The following is a 25,593-nucleotide window of genomic DNA, read 5'->3' as shown; positions in this document are numbered from 1 at the left end:
GACAAACTGCATATACACTGGTGGTCCCCATGAAATTATACTACCATACTTTTACTCTCTTTTCTATATTTAGATACACAAATATTTATCATTATCTTACAATTGCCTATAAAATTTAGTATAGTAATATGCTGTACAGATTTGTGGCCTAGGCTACAAATACGCTATGCCACCTAAGTTTGTCTAAGTGTAGTAGGCTATATAACCTAAGTTTGTCAAAGTACTCTCTATGGGTTCACACAATGACAAAATCACCTAACAACATGTTTCTCAGAATGCATCCTTGTCATTAAGCAATGCATGACTGTATTTCAGCAAAAATAATCTATTAGGAATAAAATAATTATGTTATTTAAAATGTAAAATCATATACAATGTTAGTGTACCATTATATATGTTCCATGATATGCCACTATATATGTGAAAATAGTAATTCTATTAAAATATAAACTCCACAAAGGCAGTGAATTTAAATGTTTTGTCTGCTGTTGTGTCTTCAGGACCCAGAAAGGGCCTAACTTATGGTAGGCACTCAATAAATACTTGTAGAATGAACTGATCGATAAAAATTAATAATTATATCATGCCTATAAGGCAGGTAGTGCACATTTGTATATAATTTCATAACTTTGCTATGAAAATTTTATTAAGAAATAATATTTCCCAAGATCTAGCAAGTGCTAGCAGAATAATACAAATTATTTTATTTTATTTTATTTGGTTATGATCCATGAAATATGGGCCTGAGTCCTGTGTCTATAACTTACAAGTTTTGAAACCTCAGGCAAGTTATTTGGGATTGTTTATAGGATCAAATGAGGTAAATTACATAAAATGTCTGGCACACAGTGCCAAGCCAGAACTTGAATAAATTATCTGATGATTCTAATCCACTGTCAACTTTGAATAACACCAAAAAATTCACAGTAGGTAGGATAGTTGATTAGACCTAAATAGTTAATATTGTTTTATAATAAATAAAATAGTCTTTATAAGAGTTCCCTATGATTGGTCCGCCAAGGCGGCTCATACTTGTAATCCCAGCACTTTAGGAGGACAAGGCAGGCAGATTGCTTGAGCCCAGGAGTTGGAGACCAGCCTGGGCAACATTGCAAAACTCCATCTCTATAAAAAATACAAAAATGAGCCAGGCATGGCAACGCATGCCTGTGGTCCCAGCCACTCGGGAGGCTGAGGTGGAAGAATCGCTTGAGCCCAGGAAGGTGGAGGTTGCAGTGAGCTTAGATAACACCACTGCAGTCCATCCTGGACTACAGGTAAGACTCTGCATCAAAAGAAAAGAATTGCCTATGAACAAGAAAAATTAAAAAGCAAACTTAATTTGGTACACTTAATCTCTAAAATTTTCTAGGCAACAAGAACATTCTAAAAAAACTCCATATGAAATAAATACATTTTTCTCTTTTTATCTACTCTTTTTCTTTGGTCAACCATGAAAGATTCTAACTCATGATAAATAAAAACATTTTAAGGTATTTTTCAAACCCAATTAATTTGATATTTGATAACATAGGTTGCTACCCTGACAATCATAGTAGAGAATAATGATTTTATGTCAAAATGCTAATCATTTCAGGAGAGCTTTCCAATATCAACACAATGTCCATAAAATAAAGTGAAAGTGTCAGAAATCTTAAAAATTTAATTTAAAAGGCATGCATTATTGATAAAAACATGTTTTGGATACAGTTTTAACTGTTAGTCTGAGGGGGATTTCCTTATATGTGACTTGAGGCCTTTCTCTTGCTGTCTCTATCATTCTCTCTGCTTTTGTCTTTTGTCAGTTTAACTATAACGTGCCATTGAGACGACCTTTTGGGGTTGAATCTTTTTGAGGACTTTTAAGCTTTCTGTATGTGGGTCTATATGTTTTGCAAGACTTAAGATGTTTTCAGCTATTATTTCATTAAATAGGTTTTCTTCATCTTTGTCCATCTCTTCTCCTTCTGGGTCTTTCAAAATGTGAGAATTTGGTCACTTTAAATTTCTCATTCAACAAGTCATGAATTGCTTTTCTGATATCTTTGTATTGTTTAACTGTGTTCCTTTATATCTCATTGAGTTCCTTTAAAATCATTAAAAAAATTTTTCAGCCATTTCAAATATATTTTTTCCTTTGGAATCTGTTTATAGAGATTTATTGTTTCTTTGGAGGCATTATGTTTCCTGCTTTTTCATGTTTCTTGTGTCCTTACATTGACATCTGTACATCTGGTGTTAACAGTTGCTTTTTCCAAATTTTGTAGGGAAGTACTTTTTGTTATAGATGCATCTACAGTGTTGGTTGGATAGGATGCTTTGACTTTGAATCTGGTGGGTGTAGTGGAGTAGTCTCAGTATAATTTATTTGACCATAATTAGCATCAGAAGTATCTGTGAGTTCTTCAGTGCCTGAGGCTGCGGTTGCTGGTAGAGGCTGTAGCAAGACTTTGCTGGTGACAGAGACACCAGTCAGGCCAGTCCTCAGTCACCAGTTGTGGCAGTGGTGGGCTAGACATGCTGGTCCTTAGGCCTCCACATGGCATACATGGGTGGCAGTAGTTATGGTTGTGGTTAGGCCAGTCCTTGGGCCTCAAGGATGTTGTAATTATAAAAGACACAGATAAAGAGATGCATAGGGTTGTTGTGGGGGAAGAAGCATGGAGCTTTCCTTGAGGAACCTTCACTTGTTCAGTTATTCAGTGAAAATTCTGTTTTTAAAGTACTTGTGAGATAACGTTAGATCCATCTAGATAATCTCTCCTAAGGTCAACTGATTAGTAAGTCATTTTAATTACATCTGCGTAATATCATTTGTCCTGCAACATAACATGATCATGCGAGTAACACCAGGGAACTAAAGCCATGTGGGTCACCTAGGAATTCTGTCTACCACATGTGAGAAGAGATTAAATAAGATCAAATCTTTGTTACCTTGAAACCATGCCAAGTGAGGACACAATTGGCTTATAATAGGCACACATTTTAGTCAACATGGTTCCAGGCAAAAGGGAGGAATGCCCATGGTGTTATTTTCCTCTTTTAGTCTGTTAATATAAGTGATTTTCTAATGTTAAACTAACCTTGTATTCCTGGAATAAATTATATTGGTTATAAGGTATTATTTTTTCTATATCATTGGATCTAATTTTCTAATATTGTATTCATGATTTTTACATCTGTATTCATGACACTGACCTGAAATTTTCTTTCTTGTAACGTCTTTGTAAGATTTTGATATTAAGGTTTTGTTGATCTCTCAAAATAATGTGTAAAGTGTTTTCTTTTACTCTCTGGGAAATTTATGTAAGATGGCATTATATTTTCCTTACATGTATAGAATAACTCATCAGTAAATTCATCCAGGCTCAATGTCTCTTTGTGAAAAGCACTTCAAGAATGTGTTCAATTTTTTAATGTATGTACAACTATTTAGTATTTTTATTTCTTCCTTTGTCAGCTTGAAAATTGTGTTTCTTCACAGAATTTTTTCATATCACATAAAAAATTGTAATTTTTGATATAAAGTTGTTCTTATTCTCTTTAATATCTGTAGACTCACAGCAATGTGCCTTTTTAAATTCTTTACGTTGGTAATTACTCTTTGCTTTATCAGTCTTGCTGGAGTACTACCAATTTCTCTCCACAAATAATGTATTCTTAAATATATTAATTTTTTCATGTGCATTTTCTCATGTTTATTGTATATTTGTATTCCATTTCATTCATTTCTGATACTACTTTTCTTATTCCCCTTTACTCTGTTTGGGTATAACTTCTGCTATTTTTCTATCTTCATGAGACAGATGCTTAGATTCTTGATATTCTAGCCTCTCTCTTTTGTTCATACATGCATTTGTAGCTGCTAGGCAATAGTTATTATTTTGTCTTTTGCTTTCAAATATTCTGTGGCAGAAACTGCCACTCAATTCCAATTCTCTTTTTAATCCTTATAACAGTAGCCAAATTTCATACAGGTGACAAAGTGATCAGATAAAAGACCCTATTTCTTAGCTGCCAGTGTACCCATACAACTAAATTCTGGCCAAGGAAATGTAGGAAAGGGGAATTCTGGCTAACGAAATGTAGGAAAAGGGAAATGCAGTATATCCGATAAGGGTGATTAAAATTGCTGTTATAATCAGGAGATGTGCCCCTTTCTGCCATTCAGTATTGCCTGTCTTCCAGCATAAAATCAGATGTAAAGATTGGAACTCTGGCAGCCATTTTGACCATAAATGACCTTGAAGATAAAACACACAAATTAGAAAGGTAGATTGAAAAGTTAGAGGAAGGTTGGATCCTTGATTTTGTGCAGTATCACAGGCCTGGACTTCTTGAACCACAGACTCTTCTCACATAAAAAACAAAACTTCTGCCTAGTTTAAGCCAAGATATTGGGGATCCCTCTTACATAGAACTGAATTGAATAAGTAAAACATACAAATATATTATTTCTTCTTTTTTAATTATCAAATTTACTAAAGCTTCAGGAAATTGTAATATATAGTGATGATTATGGGCCTCCTTATCTTGCTCCCCATTGGATAAGATAACGTACTATTTTGCTATTATTTTCCAATATGTATATTAATGTATTTTAATCATATTTACTGGAAAACGCAGTCTAAGTATCTTAGACTTTTCTCGCTTCTGCTAAAACCTAGTTTATTATAGCCCTAGCATTTAGATGGTTCCTACATTAACATTACCTGCAAAAAGAAATTTGCAACCATACAATCAGACAATCAGAGTTAAACATTTTTCCTGGAAAATAAGCTGAAATTTGTCTTTCTAAAACTTTCACTCACAATACCTGATTCTTTTATCTATTTTACTTACAGAAAATATTCAACAATTTGAGGTCAACTATTTGAATTGCCTTAAATTTACTCTTCTGATACTTATATATCCAAGTTCCCCTAATCATACCTCTCATGATATGACTACAGGATATTTCATTTCTCTCCACCTTATATGTTTTAAGAAATAAATATTTATTTAATAAATATCACCTAAAATGTGAAAGTCACAGAAATTTAGTTTGCCAGAAATAGTTATTGAATGATGCTTTTTTTTTTTTTTTTTTTTTTTTTTTTAGATGGAGTCTTGCTCTGTCACCAGGCTGGAGTGCAGTGGCGCGATCTCGGCTCACTACAACCTCCGCCTCCTGGGTTCAAGCAATTCTCCTGCCTCAGCCTCCTGAGTAGCTGGGACTACAGGTATGCACCACCATGCTCAGCTAATTTTTGTATTTTTAGTAGAGACGGGGTTTCACCATGTTGGCCAGAATGCTCTCGATCTCTTGACCTCGTGATCTGCCCACCTCAGCCTGAATGATGCTTTTAACATGTAAACACTACTTTTTAAAGGCACTGTGGGATAATAGTTATGGCAGTGGCATAGTTTTCTAATTTCTCCAGATTCCTTCATAGAAACAAACATAACAACTAGAAGGCAAAATTTTTTAAATATCTACAACAGTACTATGTGACAAGGTATCCTCAGGAAATCTAAAATGTGAATGAATGGGGAAAAATCATAGACAATTGTGAGCCCACTGCTGTGTTAGCAATTATTCAGGAGTAAACAGACAAAAGTAATGAGGCATTTGATGGATAGAAACAAAATAAATAGAACAGAAGCTAAATCCGTGGTGGGGGGATGGGCATTAGTGTGTGAATACAATAAATAAAAAGTCTATGGTAAGATCTAAAGGATCTGAAGCATTCCGGGACTCTAAACCCCCAAAACTAACCAGCCAAAACTCTCTTACAGGTCAAAGCCCAAAGTGAGGAGAATTTCCTGGGAAAATAATAGTAATTGAGTAGCAGAGAAAAACAGTGAAAAGAGAGAGCAAAATATCCACATTAACAGGGAGGTAATAGAAACCACAGCCAGAGACAGCAGAAAGAGAACCACGATACTGTGGATGCTACACAAACACAATAGGAGTAGTTTTAAATACTAAAATAAGAAAAGCTTTTCCTTAAAGTTCAGAAAAACTAATTTTATAGAAACAGCAATGCAGAAAAATCACTATCTCGTCCTTTACAGAATTATAATAAGAAGAAAATAAAGAGCATAACAATATCATTGTAGACAATGGAAGCAGGCCAGAAAGTGAACCTTATAAAAAATAAAAATAAAATTACACCTATTATTTCAAAATGAACAAAAAGATAGCAAGAAAATTATATAAGACATGTAAGAGAAAATTTAGAAATGCAGTGATAGAAATGAGAAAAAAATCAATATTTAAAAACTAATTTTATATATAAAGACTAAACCAGAAGGATTATAATTATAAATGAAAACAACAAAAAATTTCCTAAGTGAAATAGACTAAAATAAGAAATATTTTAAAATTAAAAAGAAAATCAGTAGAAAAAGAACTACCATCACTATGATAAATGAATATGAGTAACTATTCAACAAACTATTTCAACAATATATCTCCAGTCTAATCATTAAAAAAATCCTGCAACAAATCTTGAATTGTATTAAATACATTGTTGATAGTAGTGTGTAGTAGCGATTATGAAACTATTTTGTGTATATTGTAGGATTAAGCTAATGAGTAAAATTAATAATGTTGGCAACCAAAATTCGAAGGGAAATATAATGTTGAATGAAAGCAGTGACTAACCCTCTGTGTTGGATTAACATTTGGGGTGTTAACATGAAATTATGATGGAAAGAATAATCCATATTCTGTCTGCTAAAATGGGCTAGGAATAATGACACCCCAATAGCAATGAATACATCTAGTTTCTAGATCTTACTTTCCAAATACCATTCCTTACTGAAAGGACTAGAGCTGTTTGGAAAAGCTGACTTCAGGGGTGTTGTTAGAAAAGTAAAAGGAGCATGGAATTTGGAATGTGTTAATACCGGAACCTGATATTTATTTACATGCGGTTTCATCTTTTCATAACTGACCACAAATGACCAACACAAAATGGCTTTCTAATATTGATTCATATCTTAGCCTCCCCACCAAGTTTAAACTCTTAATGTTTCATCTGTAAAACAGAAAATACAGAAAGACTCAAAAGCTCTGTTTTATTAAATAATATAATGGATTAATGTACCTAACATGGTGCTTTACATATATTGCACATTCAATAAATGTTTGTTTCCTATATTTTTTTCCATTCTTTTTTTTTTTACAACCCATCAAGACAACCAATAATCCTCCCCATGATCTCAGTATAGCTGCCTTTACGTAGGTTTAGGAGGCTATCAATCTAATTACAACATTTCATTCTAACAATAAAAGTATACTTTCCTTATATTGTATCACTCGTACTAGAAATACTACCACTCTAAAAGATAATAGCATTAATCATAATAATTTTATAAATTTTGGCCATATATATTTCAAGTACTTAAACTTAAAAATTTCGAAGTACAAAATATTTGGGTGTCAGGAGACATTTCTCATGCCTAGAAATAGAGACACAAGAAGACTAATCACTCGGACCCTAGGTTGTGGGAATCTATAGTTGCCTCTCAGGGGAGCTCTTCATATTTCCTAATTCTTACTTTCACCTTTCCATGCATGAATCCAGATCTGATTTCAGCTCCCACTGTCTCTCCATTTGCTGATGTATTAATCAATTCAGAAAGTATTTTTGAGCACCTAACATGTGTCAGGCATTCTGTTACATATTAAAGATACAGAGTGGAAAACAGAGATACAGTCTCATAGAGTTTATAGTAAATCTGGAGATACAGGTAACTATAGAGACGACTATAATACGGTATGGTAAGAGCTTGTGATAATAAAAGTATGTGAAACACATCAAAGAGGCAATATCCCAAACATTTGTCCTAAACAAATAGAAAGCCACTGGAGGACTTTAACTTGGTGAATAAAATGATTAAATTTGTATTTTTGAAAGATTACTGTCTGCATGCTGGAAGGGAGCAAGAAATCCAAGGAAAATTTCCCATGGGGCCAAATAACACAGAGAGCACTAAATATAACAACAACAATGATAATTAAATTTTTAAGGCTGGGCGCGGTAGTTCACGCTTGTAATCCCAGCACTTTGGGGGGCCAAGGCGTGCGGATCACGAGGTCAGGAGATTGAGACCATCCTGGCTAACACGGTGGAACCCCGTCTCTACTAAAAATATAAAAAATTAGCCGGGCGTGGCGGCGGGTGCCTGTAGTCCCAGCTACTCGGGAGGCTGAGGCAGGAGAATGGCGTGAACCTGGAAGTCAGAGGTTGCAGCGAGCCGAGATCGCGCCACTGCACTGCAGCCTGGGCGACAGAGCGAGACTCCTTCTCAAAAAAAAAAAAAAAAAAAAAAAAATGTAATATCTACTTTTGTCAGGTGCTAAGAGCATTATATTGATCATCTCAATTCCCACAAATAGAAATAAGAACTTTTTTTATCCCCTGTTCTTTACAATTTTACAGATAAAGAAATTCAAGCCCAGCATAGATAAGTAATGGAACTAATGGAACAGAGCTTTAAAGAGAGAGAAAATACAAATCATCTTGTCTTGAACCCTGCCATATATTATTACTGAAATCTCTTCCTGCAAAACTCTCTATTCATACATGCTTAGTTTTTAAAGATTGTTCCCATGAACAAAGTTTTAATCTCATGTTACATGAGCGTCAGTGAGAACCTTCATTCTACCAGAGAAAAAAATCCCTGCGGAATAAACTAAAAACAAGACCCTTTAATTAGATCTGTATTTAATATAAAGAGCACATTAAATTCCAATGCAAAATAAAGACAGAATTAATATTTTAAATAAGTATGCACTTTTCAGCAACTGCCTGATTGATTCTTTTGCACCTCCTTTACTCAGGTAATTTGACTTGTCTCCAATGTGAGATTATGTTCTCTCATATTTTGACCTCAGTGTGGAAAATTATGTGGAACCACTTCCTCAGAAGTTGGAGGCACTGTATTTATGGTCAGTTTCACTACTTATTCCTCATACTTGTTTCTCTTTATCAGGACTATTGCCACCTATGATTTAGCATATATTGGCTTGTGCTGGAAGGCATTGCATCTCATTGTGTCTATCTTACCACAGAATGTTGAATCTCATTTCAGTGAAACTTCCTAATCTTGCTTTATCAACAAATGTCTGTTTTCTTATTCCAGATCTACGTCAATCCTATCTATATTTCAGGGCCAAATTTCATTTCTATCTTCTGAACTTTACCAATTAGAATAAGCTATATGAATGTTTTCATTTAGTTTTTCATATGTTTGACATTTGGTATGACCAATACTATAAATTGATGACAGAGTATCCTATCATATCTCTGCAGGTACAATGTTGAGAAATTCTAGCAAAAAGGTTTCCATTTATTTGCAAAGCTTAGCTACTGCAAAGGAATGTAAGAAACAAGAAAAGAGGAAAAGACAACTAAATAAAGGACAATATAGATTGATGTGGTAGCAGATGTGACAGCAAAATTGTATTCGCATCTAAACAAAATATAAAATCTTCCATGTATGTTCCATGTTTTATATTCTATTGTATCCCATTATATAATCCATGGCTTACATTTGTATTTATATGGTAAGTTGAAAAGAAAAAATAAAATATCAAATGTTGATTATGTTAAATATTATATTACTATAGAGTCTGTGGTATTTTTCTTAAAGTTAGGTTAAACAGACTATACCATTTTAATGATAGAGAATACAAAAATGCAAATTATTGGAGAATTGACTTCTTATCATTTATTTCTTCACCTTCTTATTTCAATATTCAAATGGTAAAGAAAACAAAACATACCTCAAATTTTTTCTAACTAAGAAACCACGTATCCATCTTTGAACAATCAAAACTGGTGAATTATGAGCCAGAATTGCATTAATTTTTGAAGTAATATGTTTAATATTATTAATTTCCTCTTCATAGGTTGTTCCCTGTATAAAGAAAATATAATTAATAATTTTTATCTTTCATGAAAGTATTTTCAAAAGATATTTTAAATTTGGTAATCTATTGGTTTAAATAAACTAACAAAATGTTCACAAGGTCTTACAGGCATTATAGTTAAATTATGATATGGTTGGATGTTTGTGCCCTCCAAATCTTATGTTGAAATGCAATCCCCAATGTTAGAGATAGGGGCTTGTGGGAGGTATTGGATCATGGCGGCTGTTCCCTCCTGAATGGCTTAGTGTCATCCCTTTGATGATGAGTGACTTCTTGCTCATATAGTTCACATGAGATCTGGTTGTGGGACCACCCCTTCTGTCTCCTGCTCCCTCTCTCACCATGTGACTTGCCTGCCTCCCATTCACCTTCCACCATGATTGTAGGTTTCCTGAGGCCCTTACCAGAAGCAGATGCCAGCACCATACTTCCTATATACCCTATAGAACCATGAGCCAAAATAAACCTCTTTTCTTTATAAATTACCCAGCCTCAGGTATTTCTTTATAGCAATGAAACTGAGTAATAAAAATAATAAATACATTTTTATTATTAGAGTAAAAGAACAATAATTAGTAGCATCAAGTAATTTCAATTCTCTACACAAAACATAAGATTCTTGATGATAACTTTTTCCATTAAAGATTATTTTCCCAATCTGATAATATATGTATAAAATTTTAACCATAATCATTCTGCTCTCTAAATGGTAGTGGCACAAACAGGTGTCCAATGAAACTGCAAATACTCTGTCAGCCCCCATAAAGAAAATTGATATACTTTGATTCATAAAATAATGTATAGTAGTTAAAAATTTTGTTGTAGCTTAACTAGAATGTTGGACACTTTTATTGGAACACAGCAAATTATCTTGGAAAAGAACCTGTATTGGCTTTGAGAAAGATCTCCTTTCCTGAAAATTTTTAGATTTGAGATCGTAGGCTCAGTATATTTCATTGACAACTTGACTGGTTAGAAATAAGGTCACTGTTTATGTTTTGAATGTAAGATAATGCATTAAAAATACTGACAATTGCATTGTTCATGAAGCACCTCTTCTGAAGATTATCAACCCTATTACACTTAAAACATACACCTTTTCCGCATATACACTCAATAAAAAAGTTTACAGGAAACAAAAAAAAAATCACAACACCTTGCAGATTAGTGCTGCTTCCGATTTATACTTTCAAACACTCATTGCTAATTATAAACTTATTTCCTTGGCTCTGTCTTTATTCTATTCCCAACATTAGCTACTGAAAACCTTTGACACTATTCAATACTCTTCCAGTCCATTCCCTGGAGCTTCCTAAACACTCTGCTTCTTTTTTCACAGAGAAACTAGAGCCATCAAGTCTGAACTCCATCAATTAACTCCCCTCCATTCTCTGTAAATTTAACTATATTCCTATCTATACTGAGTAGAAGTGCCTTCTACTCAAACTTAAAACAAGAAGTAACACTTTTTTTGTCTAAGATTGGCACTCTATTATGAGTCTCATATCTATTTTCTAAGGCTCTCCCTCTGCTAGCACTATCTGTTCATATATAAAGATGATATAACTTTACCTATCCTTAAATCCTAACTCTCAATCCTTTATATCTAACTTTCATTAAGAGCCCAAAATCTAGAAACAGAATTCCACGTTTGTTTCTCCCACTTTCTTTTTTTTTTTTTCTATATCTCATTCCACTGGTTTCTATCCCTATCATCCAAGGGCACTTTTTTAGAGTTAACATTGGACATTCCCTCCTTGAAACACTTGCCTTAGATTCTGTACTACACTTCTTTCAGTTTTCCTCTAAATCTTGTTTACTTCTGCACTTCAAAAAAAAACTATATATACCATGTTTATCACTTCATTGTTACATTGAAAGAATTTTCTCCATGTTGCTTTTTAATCTCTACACATCCTCCAAATGACCACTTCTAAGTTCATAGCTTGAACACTCACTTTTGTGCTACAGACTCGCAGATTTCTATGTTTAGGCCTGACCTCTCTTCTGAGCTACGTAACAATATAGTCAAACTGATATCTAACTAAATACAACTTTCCCAAATATGAATCTTCTTTCCCAACCTGCTTTCTCATATACACTACCTTAGTAAATGGTACCACTGCCCACAGTTGCCTAAACCAGAAACCCTGGAACCATCCTAGGTTCTCTCTTTTTTTATGCTTCCTGGCATGCAAATGTTACTAGATGCAGTACATTCAACATCCCAAATATCAGTCTTACCTCTCTTTTTCTTCTATTTTCTGCCATTGCTTTTCCTATGTCTTTAACACCACTTCCGTAACTTACTAAAATTCTCCTAACTTATATCTTCATTAATTCCTGTTCCCCCACTTTCTCCAAACCATAAAATGCACTATTGCTAGATTGAGCATTCCAAAATGCAAATCTTATCATATGACATTCTAGATTAATATATTTATTGGCTTGCCAATGAAAGACAAATTACAAATGTCTTGGTTTGCCACACTAAGTCCTTCTTGATCTAGTCCCATCCTAGCTCCTTAATCTCATCTCCATTTATCCTACATAGAATTACCTGATAATCAAACTTAAATGCTTTTTGCCATCTGTATTTCTTGAACTGCCTTTTTCAATGATTTGTCTCACAATTTTAGTCTTTGGGAGACTCAGTTCCTTCCCCCAAGAAGACTTTCTTGATGTTGATCTGCATTCAGTGTCTTTATACAATATTATCCTGTGTCGTGTGAAATAATTCATTTGTCACTCTCGACAATGTTGAGTTTTACCTGACCCCTGTGTTCTTGGAAAACAGTGAAAGTTAAGAAATCTCCTCAGTCCTTTGTTTCAGGAAATGGCTTACTGTAAAGAAGCACCCTGCTCTTTATGACTGACTTAAATAATACTCTTGGATGCCTTTCTTGTTTGTTTATAACAAGACCTGACACAGACCTTCCAAATTCCCATTCTTCCCTTCTTTAACAATTAGCTGAAAGGTTTTGTCCCCACCAATCAATTGGAATAAAATATTTGTTAGCCCAACTCTAGTTGAGATTATTTCCTTCCCCTGGGCCCCTGAACTTTGGCCCACCATCAGCCCCAGCCAGCACACAGTCTCCCTTTAACAGCCCCTCTTAAGAATAGGTTTTTCTCAGGGTAAAACAGTCTGTGCTCTAAGGTCAGACCATACCACTTTTCTTCATTCCACTTCCCCACATTCATTTATTTATAGTCTTGTTTATTCCTCCTTATATATGAGAAATTATTTTGCCTAACCATTATGACTTTTGCAGATCTTATGGTCAGAACATTCTCCACATTGTAATAATCCCACTCTGCCTATTGCAATAGTTCCTTTCCCTCACGTGCAATCAGCTTTTTGAATAAGGTCTCTATTTATTAATCCTGATGTTTTTAGCTGACAAATTATTCTTTAACGCAATCATTGGTGTATCTTCTCCATATAAGCTCACCAAATTTAACAACTCTTCATCCTACATATCTGGACTAACTGAGATATCTGGTCTATAACTGGCATTTGATTATCAATTGACTGTTAAAATACTAAGTAATCATCATCGTTGGCCTCCAAGCATGACTTAACAATGTCAATCAATTTATTCTTGTAACTCAATTATTTTGCATGGCTACAAAGACATCACACTCTTTTTCTCCCTTTTAAACTTTTCTTAGTCTGTTTTGCTGGTTCATTTTCTTCTGCAAACATTTAAACATTTGATTTAACTTAGATTTTCATTCTTTTTCATCTTTCTTGGCTAACTCTTCTCAAGTGATCACCTTCCTTGTTATATCTTACTGCCTCACATACCTAGATTATCCACATAGCTGTAATCTCCTGTCAGACATTCTTTCTTAAATTACAGGCATATAAAATAAACTTCCAATTCCATTTATTTACTTTCATGTCAAAACTATAAATAATTATCTCCTTAACTTGAATCAATCCACACTCATATTGTATTATCTATATAGTCATAAAAACGATTCTTCGTCGTGTCAACCAAGTAATAAACCCATATTCTTCTTTCTCTCGCACCTTTTTCCATTCAATAAATCACTAAATTCTATCAAATAGCCCTTCAATCTGTTCCTTATACACTATACCTCAACTATTATAATAGACTCCTAATTCCCCTATATTCAATTTCCCTCCACTCCAAAATTACAGAATACAGGATGATTTTTCTAGAATAAAAATCAGGTCATATAAATGCCTGAAATGTTTCCCCAAGATCTTGCAAGATAAAGTCCTGTCTCCTTAGTATTACATATAACACCCTTTGCTATTTTAATCCCGTTTTTGTCTCCAGCATCATTTGACATGCCCAAACATATCCTCTAAACTCCAAGAACACGAAACTACTTGTTGTCACTTGCATGTGCCAAGCTCTATCAATACCTCTGTGCCTTTGCAAATGCTTTCCACTCTGCCTCACAGGCTCTTCACTCATGCCAACACTTCTATTTGCCTAGTGATTTCTTACATTCAAAAAATTCATCAGAAATATAAATACTTCTGCATTTTTTCCTGTGATTAGAGAATTGAACTTCAAAGATTTTTAAAGAAAATATATGTACTTTGCTCACAGAATTTTTCCCAGTACTCAGATTCATGGTGTTTTATCCATTATTTCCTTGATTATTGCTTCTCCTTTATTTGCTTTAATTTTCTCTACCGTAATTCCATCCTATTTATAAATATTACATGAATGTCTACATTGTTTCTCATAACTTTATGTATTTATTCTCATTTTGGTGAAGCCACTCTGTCAAAGGTCAGTTTCTCATATTGAATTTTTTATTTAGCTTATCAACTATTTCAGTTATGTGGCTGAGTCTAAGTTCTTTTCTGAAGCTCCTAACTGCTCTCACACGAGTCCTATCATATACCATTTGATATTTACTGTAACCCTGACTGTACTTGAATATCTCCATGAAACCTATTCTGTAGTAATGGATCCTGTCACTTGTTCTATCGTCACCCTGAAAACATAGAGGGTTTTGCAGAATTTCCTCTAGTTCCTGTGATTTTATAACATTTTTCAGGAAGAATAGCTTAAAGTCAGGCTGCCTTAGTTTCTTCTTTTGATTCAGTTATGTCTTAGTCCATCTGGGTAGCTACAACAAAATACATAGTCTGAGTAGCTTATAAACAACAGAAACTTATTTCTATCAGTTCTGGAGGCTGGGAAGTCCAAGATAAAGCTACTGGCAGTTTTAGTGTTGGATTAAGGCCCATTTCCTGGTCCATAGATGGTACCTTCCCACTGTGTCCTCACGTAATGGAAAGGGGACGGATCTCTCTGGGGCCTCTTTACAAAGAACACGAATCCTATTTATGAGGGTTCTACCCTCATGACCTAATCACCTCCAAAAGTCTCCACCTCCAAATACCATCATATTGGAGATTAGATTTTAGCATGTAAATTTTAGACTGGCCACATTTAGACCATAGCAGTCTCACCTTCATCGTATCCGACAAAAAGTCTTTGCTATGTCTAGAATTATCCAGAGCTAATAATATTTTGTAAGAATATTATCTTTTACTAGTTTCTAGTATAGATGTGATTTCCACAAATCTATATGTTTCTTTGTTAATTACATTTGTGCTCATGATGCCACCTGTGGTTTAGGATTAAAGGGGTTGAGTGTAATGATGTAAAAGTGCATAAGTGGTGGCAAGGGGATGGGGGTAGAAGTGTTGGAGAAGCAGAAAGAATACAGGATGGAATTTAGATGATTAGAACCAAGTAGCCCTGGTCAGAAGCAGTTCTCATCAGTAGAGAAACATTAAGCTCATATTGCAGTTTACATCAGAGTCCTGCTTCTCACTGAGTCATGAAAAATTCCTTCTCATTAAAGAAATAAACAGAATATTCATCAGCTCTGGGTAGTATGAGTGTCCCTTCCAGAGAACAAGTAAACTCCAGACAATACTTAAGCTTTCTGATGTCATAAAACAATGATCTTGAAAAGTAACAATAAAGACCCTGCAAAATTTTACAAATGCCATAAACCATTTGATGTCTGAAGATGAAGGAATCCTCTTTGTAAAATAATAATAATAATAATAATGCATTCCCTCCATTAAAGAAGTGACGGCTCTGAAGAAAAACTACATTTGTTTAAATCCTAGTTCTACCACTTGCTAGCTGTGTATTATAGGGTAAATAACCTATCTGTCTCATGTTTTCATCATTTGTAAAATGGAGATAACGATGGTACAACTCACTGGGTTGTTGTGAGGTTTTAAGCATGCAAACAATGTTATCTTTCAACAGTTTTATAGCAATACTTAAAATGATATAGTGTTTTAGGGTTTATAAGGGACTTCTACATACATTATTATATTTGATACTTACAAAATTTTATCTAAAAAGAGACATGTACTAATTAATTTATCCAAACTAATATAATGTAAAATTATGAAATCAACAAATTAACTATAAAAGATAATCACTACAAATGTTTTCAATCCAATCAAAGGAATTATAGTAAAGGCTTAGCAAAGAACAAAAGATGCTTAGGCAAAAAACTATCAACAATCAATAAAATGATTGGTAGAATAATAGAAATTCTATACTACGTGCCTGAAATGAAACGGGCTATTACTAATCCTGGAACGAAATAGAGTGAGACATGCAAAAGAATATTAAGGACTTTTATAATTATGACTCATATGGATGACAGTGTTTTGCATGTCGACAGTAAGAGTTGTTTAAAAACTAATTCTAAAACTATATGCTAGTCACATTGTATAAAATGATGCAAAACAATTTCCCAATTAATTTGACATTCTAAATGCCTATTGTACTTATATAATTTTTATCTTTCCTACTTCCATGTTTTTAGTTCTACGATCTAGTCCATAAAGTTTATCTTTTTCTATTTTATTTGTGAATATTTTCCATAAGAATATTTGATCTCATAGAAGTAAAATGTAGAACAGAGGATACTAGAGGCTGGGAAGGGTAGAGGGAAAGAAGAGATAGGAAAAGATTTGTCAAAAGACAGAAAATTACATGTACATAGGAGGAATAAGTTCTAGTGTTTATATCACTGCAAAATGACTATAGTTAATAATAACATATTATATAGTTTTAGATAGCTAGAAGGAAGATAGTGAATGTTCCCAACACAAAGAAATGATAAATGTTTGAGATGATGAATATGCTAACTATGCTGATTGGATCACTATACACTATATATTTTGAAACACCATGAATGCCATAAATATGTACAATTATATCAGTTAATTTTTTAAAAAAATCCAAATTTGGCACACATTTTCTCAGCATATTTGAAAAGTGTAAAACATACCAATCCCATAAGTGTTTATTTCAAATAAAGAGAAATCATATCATTTTTACCTTTTTATTTATTCTTTTAATATTATGTTCACTTTAATAGTCCCACAAAATGGTAAAAAATCTGTGTGAAACTCCCCACACTATCATGGAATCTTTTGCATTATTTAAATCAGTATTTCTAAGGATCACTTGGTAAACACTGAGGTACAAGATGGCTGTGTTTTATTAACTGTAAACCCAGGGCATAGAACAAAACTGTAACATAGTACATAGTAGTTATATAACAAAAGTGAGTACTCTAAGTGTGCTAGGCAGTGAAAATATAATTTTTCTATTGTTGAAATAATTTTATATAAATAGCATTATTCTATGGACATTCATACAGATTGCTGCATGTGTATCAATAATCTGTTAATATTTCTGGTTGAGTACTATACCATGGTAGGGATGTGTCAATTCATTTAACCATTCACTCATTGAAGGACATCTAGGTATTTTCCAGTTTGGGGCCATTACCAATAAAACTGCTTTAAACACTCATGTACAAGCGTTTATGTGAACATAAGCCTTCATTTCTCTGGGATAAATTCTCAGTATTGCAACTGCTGAATCATGATTATTCCATGTTTAGTTTTTTCAGAAAATGTCAAAATCTTTTCCAGAGCGGCTGTACTATTTTATTTTCCTACCAGTTTTGCTGCATACATGCCAGAATTTATTGTCACTCTTTTTTTTTTTAATTTTAGCCATTCTGAATAGTATGTAGTAATATTTCATTGTGGTTTTAATTTCCATTTCCCTAACAGCTAATGATATTGAATATTTTTTCACGTGATTACTTTGCCATCTGTATATACCCTTTGGTGAAATTCCTCTTCTGGATTTTGTTCAATTTTTAATTAGATTGTTTCATATGTTTTTGACATGTGTGTGTATGTGTGTCTGTGTGTGTGTGTTTTAAGGCTTGAGAGTTGTATACATTTTCTATATACTAGTCTTTTTTCAGATACAGGGTGTTATAGGCTGAATCGTTTCCCCTCAAATTCATGTACTGAATTACTAACCCCCAATAACTCAGAATGTGACTGTATTTGGAGATAGAGTTCTAAGAGGTAAATAAGTTAAAATAAGACCATATGGATGGGCTCTAATACAGTATGACTGGTGTTCTTTTAAGAAATTTGGGGCCGGGCGCGGTGGCTCACGCCTGTAATCCCAGCACTTTGGAAGGCCGAGGCGGGCGGATCACGAGGTCAGGAGATCGAGACCATCCTGGCTAACACGGTGAAACCCCGTCTCTACTAAAAATACAAAAAATTAGCCGGGCGCGGTAGCGGGCGCCTGTAGTCCCAGCTACTCGGGAGGCTGAGGCAGGAGAATGGCGTGAACCCGGGAGGCGGAGCTTGCAGTGAGCCGAGATCGCGCCACTGCACTCCAGCCTGGGCGACAGAGCGAGACTCCGTCTCAAAAAAAAAAAAAAAAAAAAAAAAAAGAAATTTGGACACAAACACTTTCACAGAGGAAACACCATGTAAAGACAGGGAGAAGAAGAGCATCTACAAGCCAATGAGAGAGTCTTCAGAAGAAATCAACTTTGCTGATGCCTCAATCTTGGACTTCTAGCCTCCAGAATTGTAAATAAATAAATACATTTCTCTTTAAGCTACCTGGTGGTACTTTGTTATGGCAGCCCTAGCAAACAAATACATAGAGTTTGCAAATACTTGCCCCAAATCTGTAGCTTATCTTTTCATTCTCCTAACAGGGTCTTTCATAGAGCAAAATTTTTGAAAAAAAATTTGTTTACGTGCATTTTATCATTTATTCCTTTTACAAAGTATGCTTTTGATGTCAGGTCTAAGAATTCTGTCTAGTCCTAGATGCCCAAAAGTATTACTTTTCTAAAATTCTGTAACTTTACATCTTACACAACTGCTTGACCTATTTTGAGTTAATTTTTGTATAAAGTATGAAACTTAGACTGAGGAGTTTTGATGTTATTGGTCTTTTGGCTATGGATACCCAATTGCTCCAGGACCATTTATTGAAAAGAGTTTTTTACTTCATCAAATTACATTTGTACCTTTGCCAAAATTCATTTGGACATATTGCATGAACCTATTTTTAGGTTTTATTTTCTGTTCTATTGATCTATGTGCCCATGTGTTATCAATACCACCACAGTCTTGATTACGATAGCTACACGTGTCTAAAAATAAGGTAACTGATGCATCCCACTTTTTTCTTGTTTTTCTAAGTTCTTTTAACAACTCTAGTTTGTTTATATTCCCATATAAAATTCAGTATAATCTTGACTACATCTACAATCTTATGGAATTTTGATAAGAATTGCATTGAAGCTGTATATAAATTTCGGTAGAATTGAGATCTTTATTTTTATTTTTTAAATCAGTGTTATGTAGTTTTCAGCGCAGCAGTACTGTGCATGTACTGTTAGATTTATATATTAAGTATTTCATTTCTTTGAATGATGATAAATTGTTATTTCAGATTTTGGCTTCCATGTGTTCATTGCTAGTATATAGAAATATAATTTTTGTATGTTTATCTGGCATACTGAGACAATGCTAACCTTACTTATTAGTTCTAATATATTCTTTGTAGATTCTTGAGGATTTTTTTACATAGGTGATCATTTGATCTGCAAATAGAGTTGTATTTCCTCTTTTCCAATTTCTTTTCCTTTTGTTTCCTTTTCCCACCTTGTTGTACTGGCTATTTTCTGGCACTATGTTGAAAAGAGAAGTGATAGTGGACATCCATGCTTTATTCCCAATAATGTGGGAAAAGCGTTCTTTCACCATTAAGCATAATGTTAGTTGTAGGTATTTTCTTGATGTTTTTCCTCAAGTTGAGGAAGTTGCCTTCTAAACATATTTTTCTGAAAGTTTTTGTCACAAATAGATGTTGAAATTTGTCAAATTTTTTTCTGCATGAATTGGTATGACATCTCTTCTTTAGTCTTTTAATAAGGTGGATTGCATTCATTGGTTTAGAATTTTGAACCATCCTTGAATCCCTATACTTGGTCCCACTTGATCATAGTATATATTTTTATATACTGCTGAATTGTATTCGCTAATATTTTTAAAGATTTCTATGCTTATGCTCTTAAGGAATATTGATCTGTGGTTTTCCTTTCTTGTGCTGTCTTTCATTTTGGTATCCAGATAATTTTAGCTTTATAATATAAATTAGGAGGTGTTCCTTTTTTATTTTTATTTTTTGGAATATATTGTACAGAATTGGTGTTACTTTTACATGTTTGGGATAATTCCCCAGTGAAGCAATCTAGGCTTGTATGTTTCTCTTTTGTGAATTTTAAAACTATGAAATCAATTTCCTTAATAGTTATACAATTATTCAAATTATCTATTTCATGGTGGGTGAGTTTTTGTAGTTTGTGTTTTTTTTCTGTAGAAGTGTTTCATTTCATCCAGACTGTCGAGTTTACGTGTGTAGAATATTTAGTATTATTATTCTGTTAACATTTGCAAGGCCTGTGATCTCCCTGGTTTCATGCATGATGTTGAAAATTTGTCTCTCCCTTTTCCTTTGTCAGTCTTGACAGGTTTGTCAATTTTATTCACTTTTTCAAAGAACCAGATGTTTGTTTTCCTAATTTTCTCAACTTCTTTGGTTTTTCAGTTTCACTAATATTCACTCCTTATCATTTTGTTCCTTCTGCTGGCTTTGGGTTAATTTTGCTCTTCTTTTTCTAGTTCTTGAGTGGGAAGCATAGATCATTGATATGATATTTTCCCTCTTTTCCAATTTAGTGCTATAAATTTTCCTCTAAGCATTGCCTTAGCTGTGTCCCACAACTTTTAATACTTTGTATTTGTATTTTTATTCAGTTAACCATTTCTTCATTTCTTTTACACCATCCTCTTTTGGGCTAAGGACACGAATAGACAATTCTCAAAAGAAGATATACAAATGGCCAACAAACATATGAAAAAAATGCTTAACATCACTAATTGTCAGGAAAACACAAATCAAAACCACAAGGTGATATCACTTTACTCCTGCAAGAATGGCCATAATAAAAAAATAATAATAATAGACGCTGGCGTGGATGTGGTGAAAAGGGAACACTTTTACACTATTGGTGAAAATGTAAACTATTACAACCACTATGGAAAACAGTGTGGAGATTATTTAAATAACTAAAAGTAGATCTACCATTAGATACAGCAATCCCACTCCTGGTTATCTATCCAGAGGAAAAGAAGTCATTATACAAAAAAGATACTTGCACTTGCACACAGATGTTTAGAGCAGCACAATTTGGAATTGCAAAAATATGGAACCAGCCCAAATGCCCATCAATCAACAAGAGGATAAAGAAAATGTGGTATACATATACCACGGAATACGACTCAGCCATAAAAAGGAATGAAATAATGGCATTTGCAGCAACCTGGATGAAATTGGAGACCATTATTCTAAGTGAAGTAACTCAGGAATGGAAAACCAAATATCGTATGTTCTCACTCACAGTGGGAGCTAAGCTATGAGGACTCAAAGGCATAAGAAGGTGATAGGTTCATAGGTGCAGCAAACCACCCTGACACATGTTTAACTATGTAACAAACCTGCACATCCTGCACATGTACCCCAGAACTTAAAATAAAAATAAAAATTAAAAAATATGACACTCTAAACTTCCACATATTTTTTTTAAAGAATGATACAATGGACTTTGGGGACTTGGGGAAAGAAGTGGTTGGGGGTGAGAGATAAAAGACTGCATACTGGATATAGTGTACATTGCTCTGGTGATGGGAGCACCAAAATCTCAGAAATCACCACTAAAGAACTTATTCATGTAACCAAACAGCACCTGTTCCACAAAAACCTATTGAAATGATAAAATACACTAAAACCACTGAATTGTACAATTAAAAACATAAAATAAAAAAACACACACACACACACGAAAGACTTCCTCCTTGACTAATGGATTTATTAGAAATGTGTAATAGTTTCCAAGTGTTTGGAGATTTTCCTCTTATCTTTCTGTCATCAGATAGCACACCCTGTATGATTTAAATTCTATTAAATTTATTGATATTTGTTTTAGGGATAGTTGCTGATATTTGATTTAAGGATATAGTCTATATAGAATTTCATGGACACTTGAAAAGAATGTATGTTTTGCTGCTGTTGGGTGGTGTTCTATAAATGTCAATTACATACTATTGGTTAATAGGGTGCTCATATTTTCTATATATATCCTAATTTCATATCTAGTTGTTCTAATCGTGTCTAGTTGATAGAGAGAAGTATTGACATCTCCAACTATATTTGTAGATTTACCTATCTCTCATTTCAGTTTTCTGTCCATATATTTTGTTGCTTTATTGTTTAATGCATCCCCATTTAGAATGGCTATGCCTTATTAGTAGATTGAACCTTTTATCACGATATAACATCTCTCTCCACCTCTGATAATTCCCTTTGTGCTGAAATTTCCTTTATCAGATATTCATACAGCTACTCAATCCTACTTTTAACTAATTTTTGTATGATACATATTTTTCCATCATTTTATTTTCAATTTGCCTATAACATTCAATTTGAAATGTTTATTGTTAACAACGCATAGCTGGATAAAGTTTTGAAGCCCAATTTGCCAATCTCTTTCTTATAACTGGCATATTTAGACCATTTACTGTAAATTTTAATGTAATTATAGACAGGTTAATGCTTAAGACTACCATTTTATTTTTTGTTTTCTGTTAGATTCCTCTGTTTTTTCTTTCATTGTTTTCTTCTCTTGATTTCCTATGGGTTACTTAAACATTTTTGGAATTCCATTTAGATTTATCTATAGTGAGGTTTTCTCCCCCAGTTTTCCTGACATATAATTAGCATACACAAAAAGCCTAAACATAATTAATGTATGGACATATGTATTACTTGTGTTACTATGTCCATAATCAAGGTAATAAATATATCCATCACCTCTAAAAGTTCTTCTGGTTGTCTTGTGTCATTTTTATTTTCTTTTGTTTGTTTGTGGTAAGAACACTTAACATGAGATCTACTCACTTAATAAACTTTTAAGTTTACAATACATTATTGCAAGTTTTAGGCTCTATGTTGTACCACAATTTGTAGGAACTTCCTCATCTTGCATAACTGGGTATTTGTAAACCTTGAACAACACTTCCCACGGTGTCCTCCCTATCCCCTGGTAAACATGATTTGATTATCTACTGCTGTAAATTTGACTATGTTAGATGCTTCACATAGGAGAAATCATCCAGTATTTGTCCTTCCATGACTGACCTGTTTCACATTGCATAGTATCTTTCAGGTCCATCCATATTGTCACAAATGGTAGGATTTCCTTCTTTTTTTAAGGCTAAACAATATTCAATTGTGTATGTATAGTTTATTTCTGTATTCATCTCTCCGTGAACGTGCAGGCTGTTTCTGTCTCTTGGCCATTATGAATAATGTTACAATGAACATGGAATACTATTCAAGATCCTGATTTTAATTGTTTCTTATATAGACCCAGAAGTAGAAATGCTGGATCATATGATAGCTCTATCTGTACTTTGTTGAGAAACCTCCATGTTTCCATAATAGCTGTACCATTTTACGTTGCCATCAACAGTGTACAAAGGTTTCAATTTCTCCAACACTTTTTTTTTAAGAGACAGGGTCTTGCTCTGTCACCCAGGCTGGTGTGCCACTGGCAAAATTGTAGCTCATTGCAGCCTCAAACTCCTGGACTCAAGCAATCCTCTCACCTTAGCCTCCCAAATAGCTGAGACTACAAGTGCACGCCACACCTGGTTAATTTCTTAATTTTTTGTAGAGACAGGGTCTTGTTATGTTGTCCAGGTTAGTCTTGAACTCCTGGCCTCAAATGATCCTTCTGCCTCAGCCTCCCAAAACACTGGAATTACAGGCTGTTTTGTTGTGTTTTAATAGCCATCCTAGGAAGTATGCAATGGTATCTCCTCATTCTTTGATTTTCATTTCTCATATGATTAGTAGTGTTATCTTTTCATATATCTTTTTTATGTATTCATTTTTATGTATTCTTTGGAGAAATGTCTATTCAAGTCTGTTAACCATTCCTTATTCGGGTTATTTTTTGTTTGTTTGTCTTTGCTATTAATGTATAAGAGTTCCTTATATAATTTAGAAATTTACCCCTCATTAAATAAATGATTTGCCAATATTTTCTCCTAGTCTATAAGTTGCCATTTCACTCTGTTGATTGTTTCCCTTGCTGTGTAGCAGCTTTTTAGTTTGATGTAGTCTTAATGGACTGTTTTTGCTTTTGTTGATTGTGTTTTTAGTGGGATATTGGAGAAACCATTGCCAAGACCGATGTCAAGGTTTTCCCCTGTTTCCTTCTAGAAGTTTTATAGATTCAGATCTTACCTTTAAGATTTTAATTCTTTTTGAGTATAGTGTAAGACAAAGGTCCAATTTCATTCTTTTTGATGTGGATATCCAGTTTTCTCAACATCATCTATTGAAGAGAATATCTTTTCTCTGCTGTGTATTCTTGGCACCCTTGCTGAAAATTAGTTGAACATATATCCATGGGTTTATTTCTAGGTTCTGTATTCCATTCTATTGTTCTATATGTCTACTTGTATGCCAGTACTACACTGTTTTAATTACTATAGATTTGTAACGTATTTTGAAACCAGTAAGTGTGATGCCTCCAGCTTTATTTGGTTTTTGTGTTTGTTTTGCTTAAGATTGTTTTGGCTATTCAGGATCTTTTGTGGTGCCATATTAATTTTAGGATTTTTTTCCATTTCTGTAAAAAATTACTTAGGTATTTTGATAGGAATTGATCAAATCTGCATTGCTTTGGGTGGGATAGACATTTTAACAATACTAATTTTTTAGTCCATGAACCCAGGATACCTTCCAACTTATTTATGTCTACTTTAGTTTTTCCATTAGTGTTTTATAGTTTTCAGTGTACAAGTTTTCACCTCCTTGGATAGGTTTATTCCCATGTATTTTATTCTTTCTGGTGCTATTTTAAATGGGATTGCTTTCTTATTTTCCTTTTCAGATTTTTTATTATTAATGTATAAAAATGTAACTGAGTTATGTGTAACTTTACTAAATTCGTTTATTAATTCTAACAGTATTCTTGTAGCATGTTTTAAGGTTTTCAACATATAAGACCATGCCACCTGCAAGTAGAGATAATTTTACTTCTTCCATCCTAACTTTCATGGCATTTATTTATTTGTTTAGTCCCATTGCTTTGGCTTGGACTTCCAATACTATGTTGAATAGAGGCATCGTTACCTTGTTCCATATCTTAGGAAAAAAAACTTA

General features: G+C 33.7%; 1 protein-coding gene across 1 annotated transcript in view; it reads right to left on the bottom strand.

Moving 5' to 3' along the window:
* LRRIQ3 (leucine rich repeats and IQ motif containing 3) overlaps window positions 1-25,593 on the bottom strand; it is a 172,502-nt gene that overhangs the window by 119,860 nt on the left and 27,049 nt on the right. Inside the window, exon 4 of the mRNA XM_003830588.5 lies at window positions 9,779-9,912. Coding sequence (XP_003830636.1) covers window positions 9,779-9,912 — 134 coding nt within the window. The remainder of the gene's footprint in view (window positions 1-9,778; window positions 9,913-25,593) is intronic.

This window comes from Pan paniscus, chromosome 1 (assembly GCF_029289425.2).
Source record: "Pan paniscus chromosome 1, NHGRI_mPanPan1-v2.0_pri, whole genome shotgun sequence".
NCBI classification, from domain to species: Eukaryota; Metazoa; Chordata; class Mammalia; order Primates; family Hominidae; genus Pan; species Pan paniscus.
This window is presented reverse-complemented; position numbering and strand designations above follow the sequence as displayed.